The 13,293-nt window shown below is 45.8% G+C and overlaps 1 protein-coding gene across 1 annotated transcript in view; it reads left to right on the forward strand.

Moving 5' to 3' along the window:
* Positions 1-845: 845 nt before the first annotated feature.
* FGD1 (FYVE, RhoGEF and PH domain containing 1) overlaps positions 846-13,293 on the forward strand; it is a 78,741-nt gene continuing 66,293 nt past the window's right edge. Inside the window, exon 1 of the mRNA XM_042451305.1 lies at positions 846-1,483. Coding sequence (XP_042307239.1) covers positions 1,336-1,483 — 148 coding nt within the window. The 5' untranslated portion in view covers positions 846-1,335. The remainder of the gene's footprint in view (positions 1,484-13,293) is intronic.

Raw genomic sequence — 13,293 nt, forward strand, 5'->3', positions numbered from 1 at the left:
CAGACATAAGTGTTTACTCTTAAGCCTGGATGAATGAGAGAATAGATGGGATCCGTGCTTCAGATTATACTCTTGCTTTTCACCAGCGGATGTTCCTTCTTTTAAATCAGAGTTCAGATACGGTACTTATGTTGACCCATGGATAAGCCGACTCAAGTTTTGGGGGGTCAGTTTTTTTGCCTAAACTTCTAGCCTTATCCATGAGTGTGTATACAGTACGTAATCCCAACTAAAGGAGACTGACTGAATGGCTGGACATTTTGGCAGCCCCTGCCCTAAATCTCATTGATCCCAAAAGCCCCACTTGGGAGGCTGAGAAATCAGAAGGGGCAAATCCAAGCCTAGGTTTCCTTCTTGGGTATGGGATGGCACAACCCAGTCCCCAACCTTGCAATTCATTGAAACCCCAGGGGAGATCAAAGCCTTCCTTTGGCCCTGTCTGAGATTTGTGTGTATTTGTGTGATGAAGAGAGGGAAGGCAAAACCTCCCAAAGCAAAACTGACTTCAAAAAGGAGCTGCATTTTTCAAACAACAGCTGTTGGTGGATCCCTTCCAAGGGCCAGGAAAACCATTGCCAAGCCTCTGGAGTTTTTGTTGTGCAGCCTTTTGGGTCAATATCCTGGAGCTGTTAAAAAAAAAAAGGGGGGGGGGTGGTGGTCCTCCGATCCCCTTCTCCTTAAGGCAGGAAAGGCAATGAATGTGTGTGTGTGTGTGTGTCTTCACCAAATCCCATTCTGAAAAAAGACACAGAGTACAGAGAGCCTGCAAGGGAAGGGTGCTAGTTTGCAAGCCTTCTTCTCGCAAGGAGGGATTTGCTTAGGAGGGGAAGGGGGGAGGGAGAAAAAGCCAACCCACTCAGCTAGGAGGTTGGAGGGAAGAGGAGGAGGGAAAAAGAGGCTTGGAGTAGAGCCTCCAACGTGGAGAAGCTCCCTAAACCTGCTCCCTCCGAGCCCTTGCTGCTGCTGCTGGCCAAGGCGATGCTTTCTTTTTTCCTTGCCTGCAAAGGGCTGGTCAGACTTGTTGCAAGGAGGAGGCTGCCTTTGCAAATCGAGCCCAAGATCCAGCTGGGAAGAAGGCATTCCTCTGGCTTCCTTGGCGTGGAGCAAAAGTGGCCCCTGGATGTAGCTGCAGGCAAGAGAGGGATCCACTCCTCCTAGCCCTCCTCCTCCTTTTTCTTGTCCATCTTCTTCCTTCCTTCCTTGGGAGGGGATCTGGCCCTTTCCATGGGGACTGGGGGCTCTTTGGTCTTGGGGCCCCCATCTGGGCTGGATCTTGGAGGAGGGGACTGACTGAAGGGGGAGAAGGGGTCCAAGGGGTGCCTTTCGGGGGCAGCCATGCAGAGGAGCAGCCTGATGGGGATGCCCAGCCCGGAACCCAGCGGCTCTTACTCCCAGCAGTTCAAAGCCATGAGGTTTTCCTATCACATCGAAGGGGGAGCAGCAGCAACAGCAGCAGCCACTTCGCCCCAAAGCCGAGCCTTAGGTAAGCCCCAGGGGATCTTGGGGGACTGGGGTGGGTAGGGACTTACTCCAGGGATGGGGGTGGATCAAGCTCACAGTCCCCATATTTTGCTCCATGCAGCCCAGAGGCTGAGATTGCCTCTGTACTAACCTCATCCTTATTGCTTGGCCCATTAGGGATCACTTCCCCTTTGGGGGTCTATGGGGAGCATCCTGGTTCATGATTTTTTTGGGGGGGTCAACAGAAGGCATTGGAAAGAGAGGGCCAGACCTCTTTCTGTGGGCATTTCAGGGCACCCTCAGAAATGATGGTTGTGTGTTTGTGTTGATTTTTATATGTATTTTAATATTGCATTTTCATCATACAATAAAATATTATATTTTAATAATACAATAAAATGTAATAAATATTATTATTTAAAAAAGAAATGATTAGGCTTTGATACTACCAATATTAGCAATATTTAATTATTATTTTTAACTTTTGTGATCAGTGGTGAGGTTTTTTTTAGCTCTGTCCTTTTTAAAATGACCGTAACCTGCCTTGAAATGATAATTTTATTTATTTGTTTATTTATAATAAAATCATAAACTGGGATGGGCAGGGGCAAATGTGGGTTGCCCTTTCTTTCTTTCTTTCTTTCTTTCTTTCTTTTCCCTGCTGCCTGGAGTGGCATCCCTTTGGGGGTCCCTTGCAGAGGTTGAAAATGACCTCCCTCTTGCCAAAGGAGCTTGAAGTTAGCCCTGGGATCCTGGAATACTGTATAGGAAGAAGGGCAGAGGCAGCTTTGCAGGCTCCTGCCCCAAAGAGCTTACACTGGGAGAGCATCCTCCCTCAGCCCTGCCTTCTGCCCCAATGTGGACATTCTTCCAGGCCTGCCTCTCTAGGGTTTGTTTTTTAATTTAAATTTTGCAACCCTGCCATTTTGAGCCTTTGCTTTTCAAAGCCCCTCAAACCTGCAACAAGACCAAGAAAGCAGCTTTTGGGAACAAAGAGGCATGCAGTGAAATGGTTACAGAGGAGGTTCAGGCGGGGGGGGGGGGGGAAGCTGGCAAGAGCCTTGGCTTCTCTGCTGGAGCCCTCCCTAATCCCATCCCATTCTGTTGTCAAACACTCCTGAGATGCTTTGGAGTCAAATCCAGACTCCTGTCACTTTGCTCTCCCATTTCCCCTTCCATTATCTACACACACACACACACACACACACACACTTATTGTCTAGCTTCACTGCAGACCATAGTTTTTTTGTGGGTTTTTCAGGCTATGTGGCCATGTTCTAGAAGAGCTTTTTCCTTAACATTTTGCCAGCATCTGTGGCTGGCATCTTCAGAGAATGGCCACATAATCCGAAAAGCCCACAGAAATACTATGGATGCCAGCCATGAAAGCCTTCAACTTCTCACTGCAGGCCGTTTTCTCTCCTCTTCGGCACCCTACTCTTTCAAAATGCTCTTGTTACCCTTCTTGAAGATAACCTGCCCCTTTCCGAATCTGGTCTACCTAAGCCGCACCACTGGAACTCCTTGCCACTCGGTTACCCAAAAGCTCAAATGTTCAACATAATGCATGTAGCTTGGATTGATTCTATGTCTTGGCTATACAGTTGGACCCTCCTCTCCATAGATTCTTTATCCAGGGGTCAAAGCATCCAAGGCTTAAAAATTCATTTAAAAACAAAAACAAACAAAAAAAAATAATTAAAAAAAAGACAAACAAAAAACCATCAGCGATACCTTTATTGGCCAAGCAAAATGCACCTTTCGCTTGGCCAATAAAGGGATCATTGATGAATTTTGATTGTACAATATTTGTTAAATTTGCCCTTTTTCTCTGGATCTGATCTTGAAACTGCGTCCTATCAAGAGGCAGGTGTGGAATGAGAGAGACAAGAAAGGTGTGTGTTTTGTCCAGCTGTTGGTGCGAAGAATCTCACCTGAGATGCTGACAACAGTTGAGTCACTCTTGCAAGTCTGGTATTCTTAGAAACATTCTTAGCAGCCTGAGAACAGCTGGAGGGGAGAAATGGAATTAGTCTTCCCTCACAGGGGCTGACATGATCTCTCCTCAACACTTCCATGTGATATTTGCAATGAGCCACACTGACTTTTTGAGAACCGGGCCTTGGTGCTTTGAAACTGTCCAGTGTCGCCACGCCTGTTGATTGCCTAAATATCCTAAAAGCATGAGATTGTGTCTGATTTTGGAAGTTAAACTGGGTCAGCCCTGGTTAGTACTTGGATGGGAGACTGCCAACTAACACCAGGTGCTGTAGGCTCTGTTTCAGAGGAAGGAACTGGCAAAACCACCTCTGAGTGTACCTTGCCCAAGACAGCCCTATGAAATTCATGGGGTTGCCATAAATCGATAGGCGATTTGGAGGTGCGCACACACACATGTACCAACACACACGGTGCCTTTGTGTTTCAAATTATTGTGCCAGTCTTCCAAAGGGTGGTTGGCGTTCCTAGTGCCTTGAAGAGGAAGCCTGGAAGTAGGGGCCTATGGATGATTGTCTTTGGTGTTTTAGCGCTGAGAAGGGGAGTGGTACAGGGTCAGAAAATTGGCTGATTTTCCTGGCCTGGGTTTTTTGTTCCTGAGGCAAGAGAAGCCCTTCCCTTCTCCGCCTCTTTCCTTTGTTAATTCAGACTAGGGTGAGTTTTTGTATTTTTTCAAAAAATTGCTCTCTCTTTGCCTGAGCCAGCACCTGATGAGACTGTAGCCGGGCTGCTGCTAAGATATATAATCTATGCAGTTCTGCTTTAAGCACTGGTTTCTTTTCTCTCCTTTCCCTTAAAATGAAAGACTAATCCATGGATAGGAATTTACATTGCCACCCCTGCCCCTTTCCCTCTGTCCCCCCCCCTTACCTTTAAAGGATGATATACCCACTAGGATACATTTCCCTTCTCTGTGCTGGGAGAAGTGAACCTAGGGATCCTAGTTCTCCTTGCCTTGCCTTCCTTAATATCAAGGACTCACCCACTTCTCCCTGGAGAAAAAGGTGGCAAGGCGTCAAGACTGAAAAGAACGGTTGTCTTGACAGCCTCATTGATCCTGGATCAGGGTGGCCAGGTGTCATAACCTCAAAGGAGGTCAGAGCACTACAAAATGTGGGACATTCAAGAAAAATGTAGGGTGTTACAAACTAAAAGCTACCAACACTCATACAAATTTACATTCATACTTCTTAGCTATGCTCAAAATTGAGAACATTTTGGAATTCTTCCTGGACAGAAGGCTAGAATGTAGGACATGGCCTGGAAAAGGAGGATGTCTGGTCACCCAGTCCAAACTTGGGTTACTGGTTGGCAGGGAAGTGGGAATTGTGCATGTGCGTGTGTGCGCCTTTAAGGCGACTGTCTTATAGGGACCCCATGAATTTCATAGAGGTTTCTTAGGCAAGGAATACTCAGAGGTGTTTTGCCAATTTCTCGTGGGTGTGAAAAGTGATTGGGGAGGGCTGGCTGATTTCTGAGTTGCTTTTCTTTTTGCTTGCCACCCACCCACCACATTTCAGACTGTCTAGCGCTGTGGTGTGTTTTACAACATCTTCCAGCAATGCAGGGCTGAAGAAATCCTGAGGGGTCTGAACACTTCCACCGGAAAACACTGGCTATTCTGAAAGATTGTGTGTCTTGTGTCTGTGTTGGCACACCCAGAGTTGTGCTTCCATCTTGCAATCCAGGTTTTTCAGCCACAAAGAAAGCCTTGGGTAGTTGTCTCCAATAGGAGCTGGTTGGCTGGCTTTCTGTTGCTTGAGAATAAAATGTTCTGCTTGAAAAGAAGTCAGCTGGAAGTCCTGGCTCCTTTTTATAAGGCAGCAGATCCTAGTGGTTAGCTGCAACAAGGACCTGGACAAGGCTCCTCTGGGCTTTCTCCATGGTGGTCTTCCTTTAGTCTTGGTAGGGCAAAGTAAAAGGATGAGGAAACTGACTCTGTGGTTTTGAGAAGGGACAGGAATCTTGTGGTCCAAGGAGCAGTTGTGTGGAGAAAAAGAAAAAGGCTGGTGACCAGACTCATGACTTCTCTGAGGAGCCCAGGACTGAAGTGGAAGCAGGATTTAGGATGGACAGTGTTTGAAGCAAATTTGTACATGCTCCTCAAATGAAGAGACTGCTGCAGTGCAAGAGCTCTGTTGTGGGACCAGGTGCTGTCCATCTTTGCCCAACAGTACCTACCTCTTGTGCCAGTCACTCCCCATCTCTGATCTCCTGCCCATCCTGCTTCATTACAAAGGCTTAAGGAACTTGCTGGGTTGACATAAAAGCAAAGCCACATCCTGGCTCCAGGGAAAGCCACAGGAGGACTGTCTGGGGGCCAGAGCCTGCCTCAGGGTAGGAGAAAATGATTTGTGGGAGCTCTCTGTTCCTTGGCATCAGGGCAAGGCAGCGCAGGTTTTCTAAAGAAAAAGACAACAACAGCGAAACGAGATCCCTGAGTCAAAATAAGTCAGCTGTGGTGGCATGAAACTCAGCAGTTCATCTGTCCCCTTTCCCCCTCTTTTGTGGAAATACTGTATATAAAAGGAGGGGGGAATAAAAGGACACCAGGAAGGCATTAAAAGGCCTAAGAGCAAGCTGTCATATTATTAAAGAGTGTGCCTTTATTATTATTTTTAAATGGGTTTCTTCAGCATAAATAAATATATATGCTAAAAAAAACACCAATAACCTCAACTTAGATATTTTTGAGAGATGTTTGGGGGGGAAATATGACAACACTTAGAACTGTATAATCCAAGATGGCGTTTCTGAAAACCAGGGCTGGATAGCTGTGACCATCCTGATGTTTGAGTAGTGCATTTCACATAATCCCCCACTTTGGTTATACTGTATAGTGCTGCTGGGAATTGTAGGCCAAAAACATCCAGACATGCCTAAGACAGTGCTGCAAAACAAATGCCCATTGTTTGAAGTAGAGGTCCTCTTTAAAGTCGTCCCCGTTCCTTTGTTTTTCCCTTTCTCATTTCCTTTTACAGTAACATATCAGACTCAAAACAACCCCAGAAAAATAAGACAGTTTAGTCCCTTTCATTAATCACTGGGCACACCAGTCCTGAAGCGTGTATCAGATCATCTGCTTGATTAAAGGTTGCAGGACTGTTGAAAAACTGTCCTAAGGTTCCCCCTAGAGCAGTGTTTCACCGGCTATCTGATGTGGAGGACTGGTAATAATTCTTTTTCAGTGTGCCAGACACTGGCATATTTGTGCCCATTGCCAACAACTGTTTGCTTCTTTCCTGAGAACTCACCAGGGACTGGCAGCCAATTGCTCAGGGACCAGCACTGATCCAGGGACCACCACTAAGATTAGTATTATCCTGCAGAGCAGAGCCAGCATGGTGTAAGGGTTGGGCTAGGACTCTAGAAGTTGTGTGCTTTCAAGTCATTTCCAACTTATGACAGACCTAAGGTGACCCATAAGAGTATGGCTTACCTAAGGTCACCCAGTGAGTTTCCATGGCTATGTGAGGAATCAAACCTCAATTTTCAGAATCCCTGTGCTCATACCACAATAACTCTTGAAGACCGCACTGACTCCAGCCATGGAAAAACCACTGTGTCCTGAATCAGATGTTGGTTACACACTCTTAGCCTCAGAAGAAGGCAATGGATGACAAACCTCCTCTGGATGAATCTTGCCAAGAAAATTGCATGAGAGAGTTACTATGAGTTAGAGATGATCAGAAAACACATAACAGCAGCTGCAAGAACAACAAGGTTTTCGCTGCTCTTTGCTAGAAATGGCAACAAGAGAGCCTTATTGTGTTAATGGTAGGGAATTGAATTAAGGTACAATGACTACTGATGTGTGGCCTCTTAGGCTGCTGCCACACTGCAGAAATAAAGCAGTTTAACACCTATTTAATTGCCATGGCTCCAGTGTACAGAATCACAGGATTTGTAGTTTTGTGAGGCACCAGCATTCTGGAAGAGAAGGCTAAAGACCTTGTAAAACTACAAATCCTAGGGTTCCATAAGATGAAGCTACAGCACCCAAACTGCATTATTTCTTCAGTGTGGATGTGGGTAGTTAGTGTTCACTTAGCAATTGTCTGTTCTTCCTTAGTATTACTGGGAAGAAATGGTGGATAACAGAGAGGTAGATTATTATTATTATTATTATTATTATTATTATTATTATTATTAACCTTTATTTATAAAGCGCTGTAAATTTACACATATTTGTAAATATGTAGATCATATTTGGAGCTGAGGACTAGAATAGCTGTTGAGTCAAATTAGGGAAAGGCTGGAGCATAAGCCAAAATCTATAATGGGGAACCTTTTGTCCTTGAGAAGTTTTGAAGTTCACTCCCAGTAGCCACTGTAAAGAGATGATGGGAGTTGCAGTCCAGAACTTCAGGAGGGCTAAAGTTTGCTGCCCCAAGTCTGTGACAAGGCTCCTCTGACAGATGGATAAAGCCAAGAGGTATCTGGCATGCTAAGGGAGGCAAGGAGAGCCAGTATAGCATAGTGGTTTGAGTGTTGGACTGTGATTCTGGAGACCAGGGTTCGATTCCTGCTTGGCCATGAAACCCACTGTATGGCCTTAGGCAAGTCACATGCTCTCAGTCTCAGGGGAAAGCAATGGCAAACCTCCTCTGAACAAAAGTTGGTGAGAAAACCCCCACAATAGGTGAGAACTTGGTGAGAAAACCCCCCTTAGGGTTGCCATAGATCAGAAACGACTTGAAGGTACACTGCAACAACAAGGGTGGCAGAGCCAGTCAGATCTTGACTACAGATCACATATAGCTGGAAAATTCTCTTGTGTGCACATCTTAAATGGGGGGCTCCCATTCATTTCAGTTGTGCAGGAGAACCTCCTGTGAGATGCTCCCTCTTGCTGAGTTAGTAAAAAGTGGAGTAAGGCATTTCTTTCTGCCTCAGATACTAAAATGTGTTCTCCAGGTGGTTCTCTGTTGGAGGAGGAGCAGGGAATCCTCTTGTCAAAAAATGGGGAGGGAGGGCATCTCTCTGGGAGGTTCCTGCTGCCCTTCCTTGCTTGCCTTGTTGGATTGGACTGGCCCCACCATTTTTTTCCATCCATCTGGGTGAGAAGAGAGGGGCCGGGCTGGGGAGCTCTGGGGCTGTAGTTCACTGTGTCAGCAGCAGCTGCCAGCCACTCACTCACTCACTCAAGTGGGGAGGGGAGAGCAAGGCCTGCAAGCTGGGAAAGAGCTTGTTGGGCTGGGAGTGGAGGAAGGCTGTTGATGGGTGTATGTGGTTTGCTAATGGCCAGGATCCCAAAGCTCACTGCGTGCCAGCTAACAAGTAAAAGAGTTTTAAGAGATGGGATGGACTAACGGCTGTGCTGATGCTGCGTCACTGAAGAGTTCCACAGGCGCAGCAGGATGCTAGCAGGAGAAATGGGATGGTTAGCCAGGAATGGGACGGTTAGCCAATCTCTTAGCATAGTAGTTGCAAAGGGCTGGGGAGGGATGGAGGATTTGTCCCCTCTCCATCATCTTCTGTAGGAAGATTGCATGTGTACATATGTGTCTTCAAGTCACCTGTCAATTTATGGCGATCCCATAGGGTTTTCTTAGGCATACGCAGGGATGGTTTTCCCAGCTCCTACCTCCAAAATATAGATTAGGGATTGAAAAGTGCTTAAATTCCCCCACATGCATGTTAGGAGAATCACTAAAAATCAGAGTGTGGAATCTTTTGGAACTACAACTCTCAGAATCCCCCGGCCAACATGATTTTATTTTTGCTATGCTGGCTGGATGATACTAGGGGTTGTAGTTCCAAAGAGTCACTTGCCTAAGCCCAGTTAAGAACTATCACTAAATACAGGCAGGGATGGTCACTAGTTTAGATGGTTATCAGTCAATGGTTTTCTTACCAAGGGATTTCTATCCTGTGTAATCTCTCTGAGACCTTTATTGGAAGGCCATTGATCCAACGTAGAACATGACTTTCAGGGCTAGCATCAGGACTCAGCATCCTCAGGCAGCTGCCAGCGACCCAGAGCCTCTGCAAGATTTCTTCAGGCAGCTGGATCTAAGGTCTTCCATTTTAATTTCCAACAGGACCAAGAAATGCTATGTGGAGGCTTTCTGGCTAATGAAAATGGTGAGCCATGCACAGACACTTGTCACAACCTGTCCCATAAGTCTCCCCCATTGGTGGGTTACTGGATATGGAGGCCTCCCCACAAACTTGCAGCCAGCTCTGCCTATGTATTCTGTACCCATCCAAATCTTGTGAGAACAAACCTCAGGCTGTTGAACCAGAATAAAATTAGGCTCATTAAGAACTATCTGCATCTGTAATAAATATTATTTAATAGGGATTTATAAATAGCATGGTACTCTGCACGAGATAATCAAAGATAGGCCCTTTCTTTAGTTCTAGAATCTATAATGACATGTGACAAGAGGGAGGGAAGAAGGAGATACTGATGAGGATAAATTGTGACAGTTTTTCCTCATATAATTGTTTCTGATGTTTGCATTGCCAGATACTTCTGATATTTTGAGGGGAGGACTAGGCGAGTGGAAGTAGTAGTCCAGGATATAAAGTGGTGGAAAAGGATGCGAACCAAGCCCCCACCGCACCCAGAAATAGAGCAATCTCATCTGGCTGATGTGGAGACATGGCAATGATGGCTGAATAGCAGCATAGTGCAGTGGAGGCTAGTGGCTCCTATGCTGGTAGGGTGATGAATCTACTCCAGGTTTTAACCCATGTTTTAAAGCAGCTATTCAGGGTGCTGAACTCTGTTTTCAGAATAGGCTTCAGCTGGGGTAGACTCACTGCCTCACTGATATGGAAGCTGCCAGATGCCATTGCTATAGTGCTCCCAATACGTGATTCCCACTAGGGCAGAACACCATTTTCTGAGAGTCTCCAAGCAGCCCTGCAGAAAGTGATCTGAGATCTCAACTACCATCATGTGTGCACAAAACCCAGAGCTTGAGAATCCAGTCAGCTTCCATCTGACAACTCATGGCACCATGGGTCCCAGAGCATAATTCTACCACTGCTTGTTGACAAATGGCCTCTGAATGTCAGCCTAGCCCTTCTTTTTAAAAGCCACTTGCCAAGCGCTTCTGTGAGTCCTGTCATCCAAGTTCTAGTCTCTCTGTCTGACGTTGATGCACCATTAATGTGCTCTGACAGACTGATTTATGCCATATCCTGTACTCTCTTCTGACAACATGGTTAGGACTGTTCATGCAGATTCCTATAGTTGTGCCTGTATCACAATTGTGGTTGTGATGAGATGTGGACAAAGCATGCACCTATCCATGCTGCTCACTTTCTGCCCATTAGTTTTCTGTCATTTTAGCTGTTCTGTCACCATGCTGGAAGAGTTTGGCTAGTGTTTTGTGTCACTATGGTAGCAGATATGCTGTTTCACGTGTATATTGGGGTTTCTTCCGAATTTTTTAAGCTTCACTAGCTTTATTCCAAGTAAGATTGCTCCCTACGTCTGTATAGCTTTGTTGTTGTTGTTGTTGTTGTTGTTGCTGTTGTTGTTGTTGTGTGCCTTCCAAGCTGTTTCCAAGTTATGGCGATGCTACAGCAAACCTATCACACGGTTTTCTTGGCAAGATTTGTTCAGAGGGATTTCCTCAAAGGCTGAGAGAGCGTGACTTGCTCAAGGTCATCCAGTGGGTTTCCATGGCTGAGCAGGGATTCAAACCCTGGTCTCCAGAGTCCTAGGCTGCAGCTGCACTGCAGAATTCATGCAGTTTGACACCGCTCTAACTGCCATGGCTCAATGCTTTGGATTTCTGGAATTTGTAGTTTTGTATTTCACCTTCCCTGTCAGAAAATTCTGGTGCCACATCAGATTACAAATTGCAAAATTCCATAGGATGGAGCTATCCCAGGTAAAGTGGTGTCAAACTGCATTATTGCTGCAGTGCAGATGCAGCCCTAGTTCATCATTTAAACCTCTATGCCATGCTGGCTCTGTTTAACTGCATTTATTTGATTCATCCTTTGTGATAAAAATAAAAATCTATTATATTCCATTCATCCTCTCCTTGTTTGCTGCCCTCTCTATAATGGCAGTCATTGTAGACTGCTTGAGCCAGAGGTCTGACTTTACTTTGAAAAAATAGTGATTTTACTTTTATGAAGATTTAAGAAACATTTTGTAAATAACAGTATTTTTACTTGACCAAAGTGTTTTTAGGATTTCACCAGCTGCTGCATGTGTCCAGGATTTGCGAGGAATTGCTATTCTTGAAATGTAAGGCATTTGTTATGTGCTAACTTACAGTGAACTTATGTACTAGAGTGGACTGGGCAGGGGAGAGAGGAATGACAATTTGGATAGGGCCAGTGATATGGAGAACCAGCATGGTGTAGTGGTTTGAGGGTTGGATGAGGACTCTAGGAGACCAGGGTTCAATTCCCCGCTTGGCCACGGAAACCCATTGGATGACCTTGGGCAAGTCACAGTCTCTCAGCTTCAGGAAGGCAATGACAAACCTTTTCTGTATAAATACTTGCAAAGAAAATTTGGTAATAGTTTGCCTTATAGTCACTGTAATTCACGTCTGAAGGCACACAACAGGAGAGATATGGCCTAGTTGAAAAGGCAGGCTGTGATTCCTGCATTTTGCTGGACTAGGCAGCTGGACTTCCTTCTGTTTCTAACCTCTCCTGTTATCCTAGTTTCTGATCCAACGTCTCCCCCTTTCTTCTTCCTACTTCCTGTTGTGTGAGATGCAAAAGGGTTAACTCTTCTTCTCCCCAAACACATACAGCAGAGCAGGGTGAGGGCAGAATACATCCTGTTGCACCACCCACATTTGGCTTCCCTTCCCTTCCTCCAACCCTCCTTCCCCCAACTTTTGCAGAACCCTTAATACATTCCATATGGGCCCATCTTGCACACAGAAGCTTCCGATAGCCCTGGAGCAGTAGTTGCTGGTGGGATGGAAAAGCAAAGGGATCCGGAATCATCCTTTCACCGCCATTACCCCGTTCCAGCCACTTCTGCTGCTTATTGTACTGGGTTTCTTGTTTTGATCTCCTGCTGCCTGTGAGAGGGAAGCAGGATGGTGGTGGTGTTAGTGACCTGGAGTGTGCTGGAATCTGAGACATGGCTCACTCGTTGCCCCCATCAAATAGTGCTTATACTGGGCATATTCCAAGGTTGTTCTTATGTACTTGGATTCTATTTAGTATTTCAGCTGGAGATGGAATGCTGGGGGTCAGCAACTACTAAATTGGGGGGGGGGGGGGGGGGGGGAGAGAAGAGAGAGTTTTGATGCACTGTCTGTATATCACCACTGATCCTTGCCAGACATAGAGTTAATGAACCCCTCCTGGTCTTGATAGGCTTGTCCGTTTCCAGTGTTATAGGGATCCACTTTCTTTTTCACAGATCCAAAAACCAGAACCCAGAGGCCTTGTGCATTTTGGATACTAAGTGCTCAGTGGCCAAGCTGCCATCATGTCTCTTGTTCCCCTTGGAACTGGTGCCCTGTAATTTTTTGTAAACAGGCCTTTAATTTGCTGCAAGATGGACACAGTGTATATGAGAGAGAAGAAGAGAGGTTTGCAGGGTGGAGTCAGGAGGTAGACGGCAACCAGCTTAGATTTTTAAGCAAAGTAGCAGATTGCCAAAGTCTGATGCGGCATGTTGAAATGCCAAAAAACCCTTCGAATGAGTGGGAAAAGCTCCCAAACCTATTATATTCGAGCCAACTAAACTCTTTGCCCTGGTCTGAATCCTTTTACTTTTGGTGCTGTGGTGTCTCAACAGTAATTTGTGTGTTTCAGTGCTGGCAAAGATCTTGGAAAGTAGACAAGGCCCAGCAATAACTGCACGCATGCTTTGCGGGGTTGTCATGCAGG

The sequence above is a fragment of the Sceloporus undulatus genome, chromosome 2 (assembly GCF_019175285.1).
Source record: "Sceloporus undulatus isolate JIND9_A2432 ecotype Alabama chromosome 2, SceUnd_v1.1, whole genome shotgun sequence".
Lineage (NCBI taxonomy): Eukaryota > Metazoa > Chordata > Lepidosauria > Squamata > Phrynosomatidae > Sceloporus > Sceloporus undulatus.